Genomic DNA, 20,784 nt, shown 5'->3' on the forward strand with positions numbered 1-20,784 from the left:
GTAAATGATGAGACGATGAGTGAGAAAGATGAAGGAAAAGGTTGTGAAAAAAAGAAAGATATAGAAGAAAAGAAATGAGCTTAGAAGGAAACAGAAACGTTAGAATGAGGCAAAGAATCGTGAACATGATCAATGTCGGTGCAGAATGAAGAGATGTTAGAGGACGATGGATTATTTGAGGAAATGACCAGTGAATGATTTTAGCCACAGTCCAATCAATATGAATTTAGTAGAATGAAGGAAAATCAGGGTCTGAAATAAACAGCCACCAAGTAAATCTCAGAGGGCTGTCCAACACGTTTCTAGTTCAAGTTTAATGTTTGAAGTTTCTGTCGTTCTTGTAGCTGGGCCCAGAACCCGGGGCGTCCAGCCTCAGGACTACAGCCCCTGCACATGGGGCGCGCACCCAGATCGCACTTTTTAAAGTTGTTTACCACTCCTTCATATTCAGATTGAACATCAGTTGTGTATGATGAATTGAAAATGATGGGCTGTGGAGTAAAACTACAATTACCTCTGCACACACAACATGACTTATTCTTTAAAAACTAGTCAAATCAATATGTTAGTTGTGCAAATTTCCCCTTTTCTTGTCCTTTTTTATATACTTTTGGTATTTCAGATGCATTTTTATGTAAAAACAACAAAAAAAGGAGGTTAGAATCTGGTGATATCCTGAAACTCCACCCTTGGATGTTGTTTACAGATTAAAAATCTGTGCGTCAGTAAACACAAAGAGAGAAGCAGGCGGGGGGTGGGGGGGGATGTGATGAGATCGTTTCCTGTTTGGTCGGGCAGGAAGAGGGGAAACTGGTCATCTCATCGTCGATACACTGTGACCGAGGATCACACAGATGACTGTGTACTTTGAACTTTCTACTGTTATATGATGATAAAAGTCATAAATCCTGTCTGACTAAAAGCTGATTGAGCCCAGGAGGACGGGGACTACAGAGCCATCTAGTGATATTAGATATCAACGCTGATAAAGGCCTAGTGTTGTTGTTTTGTATGTTTCTCTTACCCAGATAAAGGAAACTTGAAGGACATTTAGTGTGCTGACCTTTCTGTCTCTTAGTGATGCCTTTCAATTATTCTGATTTTACAAGGACACCAGGTTTTCTAAAAGAAGTATTTTCAAACCTCAAAGACAAAATAAAACCCCCAAGGATGATTAGTTGATTGAACTTTGTCAAGTGTAAACAGCTTCTGGATTCACTGGATTGAACATGTTGAAGAATGCTAAAAAGTGTTTATTTAAAAAAAAGAGTGGCATGACATTTAAAAAAAACAAAAACAACATAGAATAAACCAAATGTGTATCAGATTGAGCAGTGAGTGTCTATGTGGTGCTCCCTTTGGCAGAGGTCTCCCTCTAGTGGAGGCTCGCTGCAGTGAAAACTGGAAAGGTTTGCTTACCGTCCAGCTCCTCGTCAGTCGTCAGCTCATCGTTGGAGCAGATGCTCAAAACGTTCACGAGCATTTCAGTCACTATAAAGAAATAAGAATATATATTTCATTTATTTTTTTTTACATTCAAGTTATATATAGTATAAGTTTTCAACAAGTATGGAATGTGGCAAGCTGTCCTAAAAGTCAGACGGTCATGTTGTGCTAGTTAGACTGACAAGAATGCACTCGAGTGACCTCCCTGCACACGCCCTGTAAACTGTGTCCGTCATTAACCTTGCAACATTGTGAGGTATTGCCCCGTGCCGAAGGGTCACACCCAAGAAGGGCTTCCTGGACTGAGTGTGTCAGTCATAGCTATGTGTGATTTACTGACACAGATGTGTCACAGTTATAACAGGAGGAGGGGGGTGGGGGGGGGTCAGTGAACTTAACAAAGTCAAATGCCTGGATAATCTTAAGATAATGCTAACTTCAAAAAATAGACCCCCCAGCATGTTGAACTCATGACGTATCTTTGCCTGGTTTGCATTTTATTAGCTAATAAATCAAGTGTTGTAAGTATTTTAAATATGAACTCTAACTGACTACATTTATCTGTGTGTATTTTTATTACTGACTCTGGAAACTCAGTGTTCATTTCAACGTTTTGGAGCGAACATCTGGGAGACCTGTCAATGCCCACACTTTGTTTTTGTTTTCTCACAGGGTGTGTATGTGTGTATTCATGCTCACCCTTCTCTCCGACGAAGGGCAGGGACCAGGTGAAGACGTCCATGAAGTTGGGCAGCCAGTAAGGGTGAGGTGAGCAGTTGAACTGTCGGATGTTCATCACGTTGTTCTCGTACTTCAGCACTGCCGCTGTGGGGAGGGAGAGACAAGGCAGGGAGGCAGGTGGTTGTTAAAATGTGTCAAAATGTGTAAAGTTTAATAACGGGATTTGCTTTCTCTATGGTCTCTGGACACAAAGGATGGATTATGGTCTGACATCTTCAGTTTTTTTGTCTGTCAACATCCACAATCCCCTCAAGGAGAACTCAAACTATTCTACTTCTTCTCCTTTAATGTGCAACAAATCCCTGTGTTGACTGATTCTGCAAATGGCTATGTATGTTTAGAATATACAACACAAGCCGAACATTATGACGTCTCTATTTTCCTCCTTAAAAGTTTCAGATTGCACACAACTATCCAACCATGATCAGACTACAAAAGAACATCAGATCCTCGTTGAGGTCCAGGCCCATTACAGCCCCCATCCTGTTCCCAACCACCACTCAGGAGTACTGTGCGGCTTCAGCAGCCGGCACCGGCACTCCATCCAGCTATCATGGAGAGTGACCACAAAGTACTCAGCGTTATGTGCCAGGAAAAACAAGAGTGATTGATGGACAATCTGAAGAAGGAGCAATCAGAGTTCACATTAAAAAAAAAAGATAACAAAACACTTACTTTTAAAAATACAGTTTTACAGGTGGCTTATGAAGCATTGTGTCTTTAAAGTCTTGAATATAACCGTTCTCAACAGATTAACCAAAATGTCTTTTTTTCTGGCTCTTCTTGTTGTTTACCTTGCCTGGTTAATGACTCATTAGCTGCAGGTGCTGCGCAGACTTGCGACAAATGAAATTGCCAGTTACTTCAGATCTCCAATTGGCCGTAAAACAGTCGAGAATTTGTTTTGTCCAAAACGCAGCAAAAAGAAACACCTAGACTGAACTGTGGCCTGGATTTAACACATCATTTTTTATCAGACACTGTCAGTCAACCTCTGCTTCATGACAGCGAATAGAGAATCTGGCAAAACTACCTTCCACAAGATGATGTATTGACATCAGAATCCGTCAATCTTTCCCTCTGACAGGACGGCTGATAAATAGGAAGATTTGCAAAATGCTGTACAAACTGCCCAAGCATCTAAATGATGGTAGCTCGAAAAAAAAAAAAAATCAATGTCCCTTTTCCCCCTCTCCGGAACATTTCCTCTGCGTATTGATTACCGCCCCCACAGGGTGAAACATGTCTGTCATCACAGAAACACATGGCTCAGCATTTGGGCTCCATGCGGCCGGGGCAATTTTCATTAGTTAACAGAAAACCATCAATTTCTGGTGAGGAGGGACGGAGAGAGGAGCCAGAGACAGGAAGCTGAGGTAATGATAGCGATGGACTCTGGATGATGATCATACTGTGGTGCTCAGAATTCAACCATGAGAAACAACTGCGTATTCCTACTGACATCACCATCAAAGTGTTCCTTTTTGATTTAATTCATCAACATTTACAGCGTGCATTGCTTTCACAATCCATCGCCAAAAGAAGCTCTAAGTTATTAGTTAGAAATTGAGAGAAATGGGCTTAGTTGCTTTCTCGCAAGACTTACAGGAGATATCATTTTAATGCTAAACAAGAGGCCAGTTAGCTTAGCATAAGGACTAGCTGGCTACTTGTGACCTTCTTAAATGTCCCCTGGCTCCTTATGTTGACAAAACAAGCAAGAGTCTATTAAACAGTCGGGTACATGACTGAACTATGACTCGCTGCACTCCAGTATATGAATGTGTTACGTTTCTTGAGAAAGGGGATAACAAGTTAATGCTAAAAATATCTCAAAAATGGACAGAGGAGGATTAAGGCCACAGAGTTTATTACCCCGACCACCGACGTTTTTCTCAGAATTCGGACAATTCACTAGAATTCTGAATTTACTGTCAAAACTCTGAGGCCGCAGAGCAACGATAACTGTAATTAACGGCATGAATTTCAGTTTTTAAATGTTACACTGAGCGTATTTTCACAAAACAATTTAATGTAATAGGAAATATAATAAATAAAAACCGTGTAATGAATGTCTTATCTTAATCATAATATCTGTGTGCCACTGACATAGAAGCCACCTCCCAATCACTGACCACAGAATGCACCATGTGACCTCTCCCATGCTTAAGAGACAGTGTGGGTGCTGAAGAAAACACGAGAGCTGCCAAACATAAATATATCCCTGCTGTATATATAGACGCCCTCTCTCTTTCACGAGCCAGGCCAGACTGATGGCCCAGATTTGGGGAAAGCGGACACCTGGGCTGGGTCACCATGGGGAGACTTTCCTGCCTCGGCCTCTCTCGGGGGTCAGGAATAGCAAGTCATCAAACCTGGCATCCAAAGCAGCTGTAACCTCAGTCGCGACACAAATGGGGTCAGAAAACATCCTGCTAGGCCGGGGCTTTCCTCAGTGTGTGTGTGTGTGTGTGTGTGTGTGTGTGTGTGTAATCAATGAGGCATGGTAATATATATATAGTGCAGTAACTATGCAATCAAAGTGGTCCCTCAAGTATGGCAAAGCATTAAATTCCACTGCCATCACTATCGTATCCAAGGCTGCACATAAGCACACACATATTCTCTGAAATAACAGAGGAGAATCTGTACACTTTATAATTCCTGTGGCATTATTATCGATATCAGAAACGTTACAACCCATTCCAATAAGCAAAGCACTGCCTTCCTCTGACACACTCCACTCAGACGGGGCTGGGGGTGTTTATGCGTGTGTGTGTGTGTGTTGGTGTGTGTGTGTGAGCATGAAAGCAGTCGCACGCGTGGGCAGCCTTTGCATAAACATCACATACTGCATAAACATGGTCGAGGCACTTGATTGAATGCAGCCATGGAGGCCCGGAGGGGATAAAAAAGGCAGAGCGGGGGAGAAGGTCAGCTCCCCTGCCGTCGCTCCTTCAATTCGGATTCCCTTTAAAGGAACAGACACCCGGCAACCTCCCCCGTACAAAACAAAACACGATCATCGTGTTCTAGGTACGAGCAGGTCACGGCCCACTTTCTTTCTTTCTTTTTTTGGGGGGGTGGGGGGGGGGGGGGGGTGGATATGGGATTTAACCTGCAGATATGAGGTTACAGGAGAAGCATTTTGCTGCCCTAATGAAAAGAACACGCATTACTACTGTTTGAATGCACAATTATATGCAAAGTTATTCCTCATACAGCAGGAGGGCACAGCTCTCGTGGTGACCAGCTGTGAGATCTGTATTAAAGTCCTCTGTTAAATCTAACACTGCATGACAGCCACTAGATGTCTCTGCAGCTCTGGTGCTGCCTAACAGGGTAGCTGAGGCCAATCCTGCTGCCACGGTAACACAGATATTGTGAGGCTACGCCCGCTCATTAATTATTTATAAGGGAGTGCCTTGAGCCGGTTTCCCCGGTAACGAGGGCTGTTAAATCTGCTATGAGATCAGGGGGGAGATTCCCACTGTCCTGTCCTGTTGCTTAAAGCCGACTGCATATCTGTCTCTAAGGCCTCTCGTATCAAGTTCCAATGGATTAGTATTCCATTAAAAGCGTTGAGACCTCCTCTGTCCATTTCATAGAGCCCTTGACTTCCATTAGATGTCAGACTTGTTGTTGGTTGGAACTGAATGTACTTGTACAGTGGAACACTGCATGAATGATTTTTCATTAATTGTTGCTTAATAAAGTAATGAGTCAGCACCTGTACAGGTCCTTTTTTTATTTCAAATCATTTTCATTTCACTAGAAATCTATGACTCAAAAAAGGCCACTTGCTCTCGGGCTTAAAACCACATTGAATGGTCATGCCGGAGAACAGAAATACTTTCTGACTTCAAATATTTGAGTCATGAAGAAAAGAAAACACTTAAGCATCGCTTACTATCTATGTAATTGGTCTAAAATATGTTGAAGGTTGTGCCCTGTCTATATTTTCTTGAACTTTCAACCGGATTTCATGGTCTAATTCAATGGTTGAAGGAGACCCCTGATTAAAAAAAAAGACTGTTGGAAATTAAAACCATCCTGAAGGTTGTTTTTAACTTTAACTTATGATGATCTGAAAAAAGCCTATTCAAGGTTCATTTAGTGATTTCTGGATATTTTAACATCAGGTCTGCTCAGTTGTTATGAATACATCTCAATATGAAGTATCTTGAGAAGTTTTCTTACTAAACCATATGGTGAGTAGATCTCACCAGAATTCTGTTTTATAAGACTTAGATCCTTGTTGGAATGGAACCAGAAGGGCCTTCCCAGTACGACATTACACAGTCCATTTTTCTTGTTTTGGTGCGGCCTGAAAAGTTCTGTAACCGAATCTTGTTTACAGGAAAGTGAAGGAAAGCCCAGTAATGATCAGAGTGATAACAGATGGGTGGGCATCTGCAGACGGGGGAACGCTTCTCGCTGGCACTTGTGACAAGAGGTGGGAAACATGAAATCCCTGCTGTGCTGTCGTCATCACTGCCCCAGCTTCCATCCTGCTATTTATTCCAGTGGCAGAGCCAGGAGCCAATCATACCACTGCATTTCACTCCTTCAGATCACAAATGTCGGCTACTCACCAACCAATCAGCACATGACCAAGGCAGGAAATAATGTAAAAAAAAAAAAAAAAAAAGGAAACGCTGTCCAGTTTGACTGGAAAATGAACCAGATGGATTCTTCAGGAAAACATTGTTCACATTATCGTTTAAGTTTCCTCTCTAAAAGTCCATTCCTGTTTCTACATCGTCATGAAACTGTAAAACTAGAGAGGAGATGGAGAGGTTATCATGGTTATGTAAGGTTTAACAGGTGTGAGATGGATCTAACCACCATGTCCTTCACTGTCTCGGGGGTGTAATAAAAAAATCAGCGTCAAAAAGGTGGGCAGCTACGTGTCATTTAGCATTTTTTTTCCCATCCAAGCAGCACGACCATTTGGATTCAGTCTTTGGCTTTCGAGACCAGTCAATAACGATGCAGCAGAAAACATTCCATTAATGTGAAACCGCAAGCAATCTCCAAAGTATTCAACTGCCAGCTACACCTCCAACTCCATCTCTCCAAACTGTGAGCGCTCAAAAGTGCTACATCACCGCTGCTGTGTTTTCATTTAACGCAGCTCCACTGTCAGCTCGGGGGGGGGGGGTGCAGGGGTCAGAGCGTTGATGGACAGCTGGTCAGCGCCTGACACGTATTGCAAAGCCAACAGTTTGACTTGCAAGGAAAACGAGTGATGGACGGCATCTAAAGGCTGGATTTTTTATCTTTTTAGAATCACATCGTTCCTGACTCAGCTACGACTCAAATTTTTTTCCCTCGCCCGCCTCTGGTACCTCATAGATATCCTCCGCCTCCTCCTCTCCGACTGGAAGTGCCCGTCTCTCAACAATTCCCCCCCCCCCCCCATGTGGAGAGGTTTCATTGGTTAATCTGGCCAACTCCCAGCGCTGTATTGATGGGACCTGCAGATGCCTCCTCCCTCCGCCTTTAAGATTTATGTGCCCGCTCGATTGGCCATCAATCACAGAACATGCTCAGTGGGCTCCGAGCTCCGGCAAGAAAGCAAAGAGCAGACCAATTCATTATAGAGGCTTTGGGTCTCCCAGTGAACCCCACCCACATAACTGATGAGAAGAGCATCAACAGGACTGATAAGACGGTATTGGTTAGCTGTGCCTGATTCATGAAATCGTGGAGCCGCTGTGGGGAAAATACATCTGCTAAGTAAACGATTGATAATGTGAAGGTGCAACTATGCAATTACATAACCGCAAGTTTTAAGAGCTCTAACATCAAATCTCTGGCAAGACCTTAAGCTCGAGGGATGTTTATTTGCTTGGGAAGAGCTCTCTCTCCCTCTCTTCTGCAATTATATTTGTATTCTAAGCCAAAAATCTGACTTCAAACACATTAAGCTGAGGATAAAAGTGTGTCTCACTTTCAAGCAGACGGCGAATGACGGGAGAAATAAAGAACCTGCCATCCCCCGTGGTAAGATACACCTGTGTTCCTAAATGAAGTCGGTTCTATAAACAGAGTAATAATTTTCTTTCTGATAACCACACTCGCTCGCTCTCAGAGGCATTTTATCAACAGAAGGTCAGCCAGCTTCAGGTAAGACCAGGGTGCGGACTGAATCATTTTAGATACTTCGACTATCCCATATTGAGCTCTGGAGGTGCAAATGATTTGCCAGGCAAATGGTTGCCAAAAGTTAAAAAAACAAAAAAACAACAGGCCCTTGACATCAATATGTTTGCTTGTTTGTTTTTATTGTGTGCTGGGTTGACTGTGAGCCCTGGGAAGATTAGTTGGCATGGAACGAATGGGGTCCTAATAATAAACAACACACCAGGCATGCAAACTGTCAGGCTGCACCCCCACCCGCCCTCAACTCTCCCGCCTGTGCAGGAAGCAAGGCATGGAAGCAGCTCCTGAGGAAAATAGTAAACAAAAAGATCCTAATATCTGAGATCAAGGGAACACACGTGGAAAAAAAAAGAGAGCCATGTTTCCCTTGTGTACTACACTCACACCAGCAGCACTGCAGTACACAGCTCTGTTATGGCATTTCATCATGACAGGAATTACAAAACAGCATGCACCAGCAGCACCATCGCTCTTTCCTTCCCATTTCCATTTCCTGTGGTTTGCCCATCGCCGCCCCCATCCACAACATGCCCCCACAGCCAAGTCAGATACTGTCTGTTCTCCAGGGGAAAAGTGCTGACTCACAGCACAAAGGCAAGCCTATCTTGCTGCGTGGGCAACGTAGCGCCGCATTGGGCACCACTAGGTGCCAAGTGAACCCCCGCCCAGCCACTTCATGTCCAGCTACATCCCTGAACTGACCTGACCAGAATCAGTGTCAGAGAGTTTTGTCATGAAACAACCCTAAAAACTTGAACCAAAATATTTCTATACTATGAGGGAGAGGCGCTCCAAAAGCTGTGTGCACTGTGAAAGTTGAGTTTGGCACTCCTTAATACCATTTAAATACCATAATAGTACTTTGGAAATGTAGTGTTACTTGTTATCATTTTTTAAATTTATTCTAAAACGTTTTTATTAACCCAGGAAAAAGCTTGTTGAGATAAATAGTCGCTTTTTTAAGAGTGCCTTTGTGAAGACAGGCTGCACTGTTTTTCATATTATACATGAAATAGTGTTAATAAAGTGCGAGTGTAAGCCAAAAGGGACATGTTCATTTCTAATCCCTAAGCATGGTGTGAAAACAGCTAAATGTTTTCTGTTCATCCTTTTTAAAAGGCACTTTAAAGCTCCGTTATGAAATATTGTTAAAACATCTGAAAAGCAAAGCTCTTCTGAACTGTGAAAGGACGTTGTTAAAGGTTACCCAACCGGTCCAAAAAAAAAGAATGAACCTTCCAGTCTGCAGCTCTGTGAAACTTTCTGTTACTTCCAGCTTATTATTTTTTTTTTGGGTGGATTTCTCCCTCATAATAACCGCAAAACAAACTTTAATATGTGTTTGCTGATTGCCCTCGTGCACAACGACAAGGAGATGAAGTCAGCGTGTGGCAGATCAACAACCTCAACAGCCATTTGTAAGACTTTGATGACATCTGAGGTTTAAGACATAAAAGAGAACATCTTGGAACATCCTGATGCTTCCCTTAAATGAAACCTGAATTATTCCTTCTCCTTACCTTTGTTGTTGTAGACATCTAGGTAGTTGGGTGCTGAGAAGATGGTGATAAGAGATGGGAAGCCAGTGGTCTGACTCTTTCTGTACATGCGGTATCTGGTAAATATCCAAAAAAAAGAGATGTAAGCATCAGTAAACATTACATTCATACATTAATCATTGGTGTTTGGCCCTCGGGAAATGATTAGCAGTGACAGTTTTTATGGCCTCTTGTTTTCACTATGGCTGTTTGTCTGGCAGCCTCAGGAGAGTAAATCCCTGTGTTACAGGTGAAACATGCCCTCCAGAGTCATCTCACTGAACCAACTCCACATTCAAGTCAAACTACTGTGATCTCACTGCGAGCAGCTGCGCTGTGTTTGTTGGTTTGGATGCTTGGAATGAAATAAGAGCTTTCAGTAAACAGTACTGACACAGATGATTTATTTGCCACACCACACCTTGCAGCAACTATTTGTAGAAATTTGAAAAAAAAAAAAAAAAGGAAACAGAGGTGAAACTCTGTAACATTATTACTTTGTGTGGTTCAAGGCGGCTTGGGGCAGCAACCTCATCTGAGACGTGGCGAGGTGTCCCGTGTGACCACGCTGTGGGTGTGCAGTGATAAACAACTGTATGCTATGCATCCCACCGCCTCAACCTCCCTTAGAGAGTGATCAGCCTGACAGATCCAGCCACCTGCCCTCAAAATAAAAATATGTTTTCAAAAGAAGCTTTTGCAACGCCTCTGTTGAAGATCCAGAAATCACTCTTTGTTCCTCATGAACACAAGATGAGTTAGGTCGTTTGAGACTACATGTGCTTGAATGTAAAGTTAAGAATATAAACTAAATATGAACTGTGAAACAATAATTCTGCACAAAAATCTGACTAGTCACATCACATCTGGCCGACCAACTCCCCACACTGGATTCATTTTCATCACCCCGCCTTCCCTCAAAGTTCAGTACGCGCTGAACCTGCTCTCCAGACAGGCTCAACACAGACCAAGGGTGTACCAGGGAGGGGGGAGGGGGAGGGGGAGGGCTTTTCATTTAATACCTGGCTCTGAAACCACTGTGCCGTGTGACAATGTGATGGGAGAAGACGAAAGGCCACAACACTCACCCAGCATCCTGCGCTTCATGGGCCCGGATGATAGATAATAAGTTATTGTGTTGTAGAAAGTCACAGACTGCAGGGTAGCTGTTGAATGAAAGAGACAAACATTTGGTTTTACTCACACGTCAAGAAAAACTCAGTCGAATCAAGAACGATCAATGGAAATAACTAAATAAGTCATGGCTATTATTGATTGAGTTCAGAAAAAAAACATAGGATCTACAATATGGAGTTCAGGCTAAATGTTAACATAAACTCTGGTTCATAAATGGAAGGGGGGGGGGGGGGGGGGCTGTTAAAGGAGGCTCTAATATCCTGATGTGAACAACAGATTCATCAAATGTCTAAATAGGCAGCTTTTAAATGACTCATTCTGTACTTTTAAACCCACTTTCATACCAAAAGAGGAGTAGGTGTGACACTCCTTAAGTGGTGGATTTTTGTAAAGAATGAAACTAAAAAATAAAAAAAAAAGTCAAGTATGACACATGATTCACAGCAGACTGTTTCTTCAAGAAGAAGAAAAAAAAAAAGAAGAAGAAGAAGCAGCTATCGCTGGGGAGTGTTCAAGTGTGTTTCATGCTCACGCTGATCTATTTAGTCTGCGCGCACAGAGACCAGAAAAGCTCACAGCCAATTACCCAATAACAGTACTACAGCTTTCCTGGTGCAACCTTTAACTCCTCACACCAGCTTTTACGAGAAATGTTTCTTTGCTCATAACGAGAGAGGAAGAAGAAAAGCCATGAGGAGAAGCTTTTCTTAAAGAAAATGTTTGTCAATCAGTTGTTAATAGAAATTATTAATATTTTTGATCACCGCCTCGAACAAAGTGGATTTCAACGGGGGGGTGTAGTCACTGAAAATGTGTACGTCAAACTTTTGTCATGGTGATTAGTTTAATCAGTGGAAATATCATCTGTTAGACTATCAGGTAAACAAAAAACGGTGCAATCAGAGTCTATAAACAAACACGCATTTTTAAACACGAGACAGTCGTTGTGGTTCAACGAAGAAGTATACCGTGCTTGTACAAAACACAGGTAATGGTTTGGTATAAGGTCCTTTAATGAAAGCTAAACGCCCCTGCAGAAATCAGAGCACAACAATGAAACAACACCCACATGCAGCAATCAAAACCAAACTTGCATTTTGGTTTCTGATAAATATGAGGAAACACACAAAAAAAAACAACAACAACAACAGCTTTTTCTTGTTCTCTTCAATCAACACAAAACCCTCTTGAGGTTTCTGGATGACTGGGCCAAGCTGGTATGGAGTTTGGGTCAAGATTGATACAGGGAACATTCTTATGGCAGCTTTATTGCGTCTCTTAATGCAAAGTGCTTGGAGCAGGCTTGTAATAAAGTGTTATATAAGCAAATTAACTTGGCTTGTTTTTTTTGTATGCAGGCTTATCTGAGAGCATGTTTGCTGCAGAGCTAAATTATCTTCATTTCAAATAGTGTGAAACCTTTCATAGGAGACTGAAATTGAAGGAGCCAGGATTGGTTCATTAACAATCCTCGTTGGTGCAGACATGAGAACACATGCATTCCTGACAGTCACGACAAACATCTGGTGGAGGGGATGTGTATTAAAAAAAAAAAAAAAAAGGGGGGGGGGGAATAAAAAATGCAATGAGTTTTTTTTTTCCATTAGAAGGGGGTAAAAATGAGGACTAGATTGTTTATTTCTCACTTGATTTCCTGCAGCAGATGCAGACACATGCCATATGGAGCCTGAGATATATTAAGGCCTAGTTTTTTTTTTTTTTTTGGGCAATTTTGCATTTGGAGTTTAGAGCATCTCCCATCTGTCCGACCAGAGGGCAAAGATGTTAATGAGCGCCTCGGACAACATGCAAAGTGTTGCAAGAAATGCCTTCATCATGTGCAATCTAAGCAGCGTTTTGTATGTGAAAAATTAAGCTTTTAAGGTACTTATCAATAACTTGGATTTACACTGATGAAAGAAAGATGTTAAGAAAATTACTCCAGGCCGGTTCACCCAGGCTGCTGAGCGAGGGCCAAAATGAAAGCGACTATACTCAAAACATTTGCAATTTCACGCCTGACTTGTGTTTGTAAAAGTGTTACAAGCGTGCCCACGGCGCTGGGGGAAATTATTGGTTGCTGCAAGACAGCAGCAACAAAGAAGCTGATGTTTTTAAAAGGGGGTTGTGTTGAGGAATGGCTCTCTCTCAGTCTGGCTTAAACCGTCTCATAAATCCTGAATGCCAGTGTGATGCCAATTAGCGAGCATTCCCCGGGCAGACGAAGTGGTGGACACTGATGAAAACAAGACTCCAGAGGAATTTGGACCAAATGACAGAAGGTTAAGCAGGATGCTGGTGCGGCACAAACACGTGACATGTGATCCGTCATTTGTGGTAATAATGAGATCACATTATGAGCATTTCTGTTTGGTGTCACTTCAGTAAAATGACACCATTAGAAAGATTATTTTAACCCATGGCAAACTGTTGATCTGCCGTGTAATGGATCACAAACATTTACAGAATATGTACAGACAATCGGGCAAAAGATGCCCTCGCAAATCCGCAACGACGGCAGTAGAGGGAGTTCATTCCCAAGCACAGCCATTAAAATACAATTAAGTCTGTAGTTATAAAACACCTGTTATTAAAGAAGGAAAATGCACATCAGGAAACTCAGGACGTCTCCGACTATTTCTGCTGGCTCGCCTGAGGCGCGCCAGGGCCAAGCAAGCGTCGCTTAGGCCGTAATGAGCGGAGGGAGCGCCGAACGCTCTCACAGACAGGACTGTGCCTCGCGGTAATGTGCCACTTCATTACATTCTGTGACAGTGTGAGCTGCCTGCTCCGAGCACTTCCTCCGTTTGTTCAGTTACTCAGCTCAATAGAAGGCAATGAGGGTTACATAAATACTGGTGACAGGCTAAGGAGGAGGACTTTTGGACTACTTTAATGCACGCTATGTTCTTACAACTCTTAATCTCCCACTCACAGTGGAGGAATTGCAGTGCTTGAAAACAAAAAAAAGTGATGGGAGCAGGGTTTCTCAATTTATCAACAATTTGACAGGATGATGGTCATTCTGTATCTTTAATCTTTTGCATCATTTTTTTATGATTACTGAAGAGCTACCCGCTTCAATGTCTATGACGGAGAGGACAGCCAAACTAATCAGAGGATGATTTTATTTTTCCAAGAGTGGACAAAACTCAAAATAAGAGGCACGCTTTTAAAAACAGACGCTTGTAATTTTTTAGTTCCATACTCCAATATAAAACACATTGAGTATGAGGTCAAACATTGCAGCAGTATTTGATGGGAGACAGAAATCAAAGCTGTTACCTGGAATCCTTAATGCTAAAGTAGTAAAAACCTCCTGTTGCCCCTTCTCGTAAGAGATCAAAACACTCACCTGTAGAAGTAGGAGCAGCCTCGCACTGTGTTGTGTGTGAAATGCTCTTGGCTCTTCTCGTTCCCAAAGTCCTCCAGGGGGTCGGACCACAGCAGATCGCACATTGGTCCATATGCTGGAGGCTCTTTGAATCTGTCTAGCTGTGGAAGGAAAAGTAGGACTCATGTCAGCCTCTTTGAGTGGAAAAAATGCACTTAGAGCTCGCATGCTAGTGCAGAGAAAACATTTTTTTTTGCTTCTTCCGTTAGAGCCACGTCAGAGGCTGCAGCTGACATTATCATTATTATTATTTTGTTACTGTGACTTACATTTATGCTGAAGTCACATTGTATTGAATTAAAGCTGAAAAGATATACAGTGTGGATGACGTGTAGGAAGGTTTTTAAAGGGCTCTTTTTGAGACACATAAAAACTCTGGCTGTCATTCTTAAGGAGTGATGAACATAAATAACTCTGCTTTAAGCCAAGTATAGCTCTTTCTCAAACAAAAGCTTGTGGATTACAGGAGGCATAGCATGATGGACACTTCAATGGAGCAAATTCTATTATGCATGCCCTCTGATTGCAGCCACAAAATCCATTTGGAGTTATTGAATTAGTTTGAAAGCGGGATCCAACTCTTCAACATTTTTTTTAATCAGAGCGAGGACCAGACCCTGTGCTTGCAATCCCTGGTGTCCAAGTCCTGAGCCTTATTTTGATTTTGAGACAGATCTGGGAGAATCGCTTCATGCATTTGCAACTCAGGTTGTTATTTTCACAGCACATCACTCTAAAGCGAGCACAGTCTTCTCCTCATTAACTTTGAATGAATGCAGAAAATACATGAAGCAGACAGGAAGCTCCAATTTTCAACAAATGCTCTGTGCTTTTATAGCCATCATTGGGCACCTGCTGTTACATAAACACACACATACACACACAGGCTGGAGCTGCATGAAATTATAGAGAAAATGGTCCCGAATCAGACACATACTTTCCTGATGTCGTCAAGATTTGTGATTTCTGGAGACAGTCCTCCGTGTACACACAGGAACTGCTGGTTCATAAGTGCAGCCAGGGGAAGGCAGTCGAAGGCGTCCATACATGCGTCATACACCCTCTCTGAATACTTAATTCTACCTGTCATGGGGGGAAACAGGGCAGGGAAAAGGAGAGCACGCCAAGTCAAACACCACAGCTTTCATACATTGGGGCAGTGTGCTAGACTGGGACGGAAAAGGCTTTAAAAAGGGCCAAAAAACTTCCCAAACACACTTTAAGAGCAGCACAATTTCACAGCGCTTTTGTGTTTTTTTCCACCACTCTGTCTGAGTCCAACAGAAATAGTTCTGACGTGTGTAAATATCAAGACAGGCAAGAAAAAAAAAAAAAAAAAAAAAATGGGACTGAATCCTGTTCCAGGCCAGAGGGCACTTTTAAGTGAGCGTTTGAGGTCGCTGGTAGAATAAACAGCTTTTAGAAAGAATAACTGGCTCTGTGCAGAGATTCACACACCAGACTGCTCATTGTAGATCAAAGGTATGAAAATGAAGTGCAAAAGCATTACTTACATTCCTGCTTAAATGTGAAATACTCTGTTAAATGTCTACATTCATGATTCCCACGCAGCAAAAACAGTGTTTTTGGGTAAAGGATCTTTAAGGCCCACAAGTACAGCACACACTGAAACAAAGAAGAACACAAAAAAGGCATTGGGGAATGGTTAGTGTGTCATCTGGAAATAACACTCAAAACACAAAACCATCAAGGCAGACTTTGTCAACGTCGCAGAGTGAAATAATACACGCGCTTCTGCTTATAATGAAACATTTATGCGCTACATTTTGTGGCACATTTCAGGCTCGCTGGGAGAGATGACAAACCTCCAGAGGAGCCACCAGAAGACAGGCACGGCACACTCCATTAAAACATGTTTTATTAATAAAAGTATAATGTTCCAGACGATGAAATGGCAGGGAATATCTAGAGAAGTAAATTCCAACCAACGTCCTAGATTAAAACACATATTTTGCTTCATATTAAAAATCTCTCTCTACATAACCCTAAGCTACAGCGTGACATTTGCTATCCGGGCTACATTTGAAGTTATTACAAAAGCCTATTACTGCTCCAATATCAGCAGCCTGATTTGATCTACGCTCAAAGAAAGCTATTAATAAACACAGCTTCTGTTTGGCGTATGGTGTGTGTCATACTTGATTAGGCCCTCGCGAGGACACCTAAATAAAGAAATAAATACACAGCCTTACTTCAATACTGAAATACCCTCTGTCAACGTAGTCCCCCAGGAAAAGGTAGCGCGTAGATGCTGGTGATCCTCCTACTTCAAACAGCTTCATCAGGTCAAAGAACTGCCCATGGATGTCTCCGCACACTGCAACGAGGCAGAAAGAGGAACGAAAAAAAAGACATCAGAAAAAAAGCTATTTTTAGAGCAGAGAAACTTTCAGATAAAATCCATTTTAACACAGTGACAGGATATTTGCTTATTTCCAAAGTTTCCATCAGATGTGAAGTGCTCGGAAAAAAGGTTTTTTTACCAACAAACCTTCAACGTAGCACCGTACGGACTGTCACACGTATATGTAGGACACAATACGACAAAGAACCTGAGCCTTTCCTAACCAACCAGAACGAGGGGAAGAATGGGAAATAAAATGGGAACACAAAAGCGTTATAATTAAAATCACACGTCAAAACTGTGAATACTTCTTTGCACACAATCTTCTGTCAGAAAGCAGATGTCCAATATGGAAACGGATAACAGGATCTGGCTCGAGTCTGCCTTTTCATGCCTTGCCTTTCCACCACATCCACCTTCAGCCTCTTTATAACCTTGAGGTGTTTCAACTGGCTAGTAAGACCTAATTCGAACACACCTCTCCCTGCCAAACGCACTAAAAGTTCATTGGCTGAAACCACTAAACGGCTCTCGGCTGTATCCCATTTCTAAACACGCCACGTTAACCGTGATGCAAATCTGGCTTGTCGGAGCAATTACTAACAGATAATTGCTGGGAGAATTTGCACTTCATCCTAAGAAGTACTGACAGTCTGTTTCTCAGCTTGAATCCCCAGGAACGTCAGTAGCTGTCAGCACGGTGGAATCCACTATATATCGCTTGACTTGTTTCAATCTAGTGTCATATCAACTCTGTGCAAATACTAACAACCCAGCAGCCAGCTGTTATATAGCGTCAAGGGAGAGTTCTGGTATAAAAACCCATTCCCATCAGAAATCAGGAACCGCAAATCACTTAATATGGATCGGTTTCCCATCTCCCAACGTGACCCTTTGCCGTATTACTCTCTGGGGAGGCGAGGGGAGCAAAAGGCCAAAGGAGATTTGCTGCTTAGCCACCATTGGCTGACAGGATGCATGTGGGGGGTGGGGGTGTCAGATTTAAAAGCATTCTGTCACTTTAGTAGATACTTCAAAGGCTGGTTCAATGGGTCAGCTACACCTGAACTTTTCATTTATTATTGATAAACATCCTCATTGGTTTTTCCCCACTGGTGGATCTATTTTAGGACCACAAAGCCATTCTGGGAGCTTTCATCGTTCCTCGAATGGATTTTGTTTTATCAAAAAAATGTTTTTATGAAATGACCGTTGCAATACTTCAAAGTACACTAGGTTTAATGGGAGGACTAATCCAGGTAAAGAACTCTAGGTTATCAATGAATCTACTGTTAAACTTTGAATCTGTAGAAAAACACAGTTCAGAGAATGATCCAGAAACAAGAAGCATTTTTTTTTAATCAACATAATAACAGTATTGGTAGCATTAATGAGGTTTGAAGAAAGTCTGTTTCTATACATAGTCTTTGGTATACACAAACACACCAATACAAACATTCAGACACTAAAATAGTATTTACAGGAAGTGGAAGCAGAGTTTAGTGAGAGATACCCAGAGAGACTTTCAACAGTCTGTCTAGGAGTTTAAGCTAACCTACTCAAAAACAAGATAACACAATTGTTATAATACATTCAATTTGGTAATGAGGAACATACATACAAAAATCTGAAGATGTTGCATTAAAGTGCAAGAAACAGCTTTAATCATGTTAATGCATTTGCTGCAGTGAAGCTCTTTAATTGCCCTATTCTTTATCAGGCCAATTCACATGATGTCTAAACCGTAGAGGCAGGGATGAATAAGCAGGAATTAGATGTAACTACTTTTGAAATGCTATTAATGTTTTGTTAACGGATTGTAGTGTTGATGCTACTTATTTTCATTCTAGTTAAGCCCCAGTTTCAACATTTTTTGGTGATATTCTAGTTTTTCACCTGGGCTTGACTCCACAGACTCAGAATGGATTGGTCGCAAAAAACTAAACGACTGTAAGGTTGGCAGTACCAGTTGGGAACCACTGATATACTGTATATCAAACCAATATAAAACATTTTTAAAAGTCACCTGGAAGATTTATTAAACCAACAACACAAGTCAACAATCAGCAATATTACATTTTAGACTATCACAGTGACAACAATGATGAGCACGGTATGGGTTTCTGATGTCCATCCATCTGTTATTCAAACAATCAGCTAATGAAGTGATTCAAAACAGGGTAAATTGATTGAAATCACATTTGAGAAGGACAAAGCCTTTCTTTTCATAAGACTGTTTGTTGATTTATGCACTGTATCTAGCACCGAGAATTACAATAAGAGCCTGTGAAAAAGTCTTTCAGAGAGATCCCCAATTAGTGGGAGCTGGAGGACAGCGTTGGAGAGCAATTATCTCAAGTTACGAGGCTCGCTAGACAGCTTGGAGAATCAGCTCTCCTTGACTGTATCGTAAACCTCCGCTTTACCATTTGTCTTTTATTAAACCCACACTGTGTAACTGTTTAAACCCACAGTGGGGACTAACTTCAAAAAGAAGCCCTGTTATATGTGTCCAATTTCTAAAAGATGTCCTTACTCCCCTGATGCAATCAAGCCAGCACTACAAACACGTAGTGGAGGCTTATTTTAGATGGCTTGTGCTGTTCCTGAAAATGGATTCATTGGAACAAAAATGGCAAAAAAAAAAAAAAAATGCTTGAATTAGAATCTAGCTTTTTAAAATAATATTCTCATTTATTGGCATTTTCATTAACTTTATTCACAACATAAAATGGACATGGCACATGTTGACGTGTTGGATGTTTTGTCAACATATTTCTGGTATCCATCGCTCCCATATTTTATGATTAATGCAAAGCCTCGTTTGTCTTTTTTGGTGGTCCATCAAAAGGGTTAAATTGGCAGAATTGAAATAATTTATGGACGGACTTTTGTCTGTTAATTTGTTAAATAATAAGCTCATGTACAACTCATGATCGTGATCTGATTTTGATTTGTTCAATACACAATAAAAAATGATGCATGTTTCTTTGGTGAATGAGTCAATAACGGACGTTACATTGGGTGTGGCCCCAAATAACTCATGTATGAAAAAAAAGAAGTGTTTGTGCAACAGTTGAAGGAATTTAGAACGGTCAAAATCAAAACCCAAATGTAGAGATGTACAAAATCACATCAACTGAAGCAAGAAAGTGACTTTTTCATCCTCAAGATAGAAAATAAGCCTTTTTTTTTTTTTAGATAATTTTTAACATCACATATTTATATCTTGCATCAAGGAAGCCATTAAGGTTTCACATTCATTGTTTATGTACTGTTTTTGTCATTTTTCAAATGTCTTTTTTTTTTTCTTTTTTTTTTTTTAAAAGGACAACACAACTAGTCCAATCCAAGAGCTTCATTTTGCTTCTCGGTGCAGGGTGCATGATGATGCTAAGCCTCGTCATTGCTATGGAAACATTCTTTCAACAAAGGCAGCTTCTATCACTGAGAGAAGAAAAACAAATCCAAGCTGCTGCTGACCTGATAAAGGACCTTCTGGGAGTATCACCAATGGCAACAATGCAATGTATCTACTGTGTTGAAATAAACAGATGGACGCAACAGGCAAGCATCTCCTCTGTAAAGCACCTTTTGTTTTCTGCATGTTTAACTGTGAAATACAATACTATCTGACAGGATGACCACCAAGAGTGCAATTATTGTGAAAATCTATGCAGCGGCTGTATTGGTACCAGAACAGAGAGCTTTTTCACAGGGGAATTAACAATACTTTCATATTTTCAGAGGCCAGCTCTGCAGGAGGGAGTCCAGTGAGGGAGTAAGTGGCTGCGATTTCACCTGAAGCGCCTGTCAAACACACTGTGTGTGGGAGGACTGCACCTCCAGCTGACCTTTTGGAAAGCTGTCACTTGCTGGCAGCGAAAACAGCGGGGTGACACGACAACAGTGAGAGTTAAACTCTGGCCGGTGTTATGGTCACTGGGAACTGTAGACGACTTTTCTGCATGAGTGTGAACATCACCCGCCAAAGC

At 41.6% G+C, this 20,784-nt stretch overlaps 1 protein-coding gene across 5 annotated transcripts in view; it reads right to left on the minus strand.

Annotated features, from left to right (window-relative positions):
* LOC110002076 (protein phosphatase 3 catalytic subunit alpha) overlaps positions 1-20,784 on the minus strand; it is a 63,730-nt gene that overhangs the window by 9,234 nt on the left and 33,712 nt on the right. For all 5 annotated transcript variants that reach the window (XM_020657716.2, XM_020657714.3, XM_065950832.1 and 2 more), the window contains exons 3-10: positions 16,638-16,762; positions 15,939-16,050; positions 15,362-15,507; positions 14,386-14,525; positions 10,982-11,059; positions 9,876-9,970; positions 2,146-2,271; positions 1,420-1,491 (exon numbers count right to left, since the gene is read on the minus strand). In XM_020657716.2, coding sequence (XP_020513372.1) covers positions 1,420-1,491; positions 2,146-2,271; positions 9,876-9,970; positions 10,982-11,059; positions 14,386-14,525; positions 15,362-15,507; positions 15,939-16,050; positions 16,638-16,762 — 894 coding nt within the window. The remainder of the gene's footprint in view (positions 1-1,419; positions 1,492-2,145; positions 2,272-9,875; positions 9,971-10,981; positions 11,060-14,385; positions 14,526-15,361; positions 15,508-15,938; positions 16,051-16,637; positions 16,763-20,784) is intronic.

Source organism: Labrus bergylta, chromosome 22 (genome assembly GCF_963930695.1).
Source record: "Labrus bergylta chromosome 22, fLabBer1.1, whole genome shotgun sequence".
Taxonomy (NCBI): domain Eukaryota; kingdom Metazoa; phylum Chordata; class Actinopteri; order Labriformes; family Labridae; genus Labrus; species Labrus bergylta.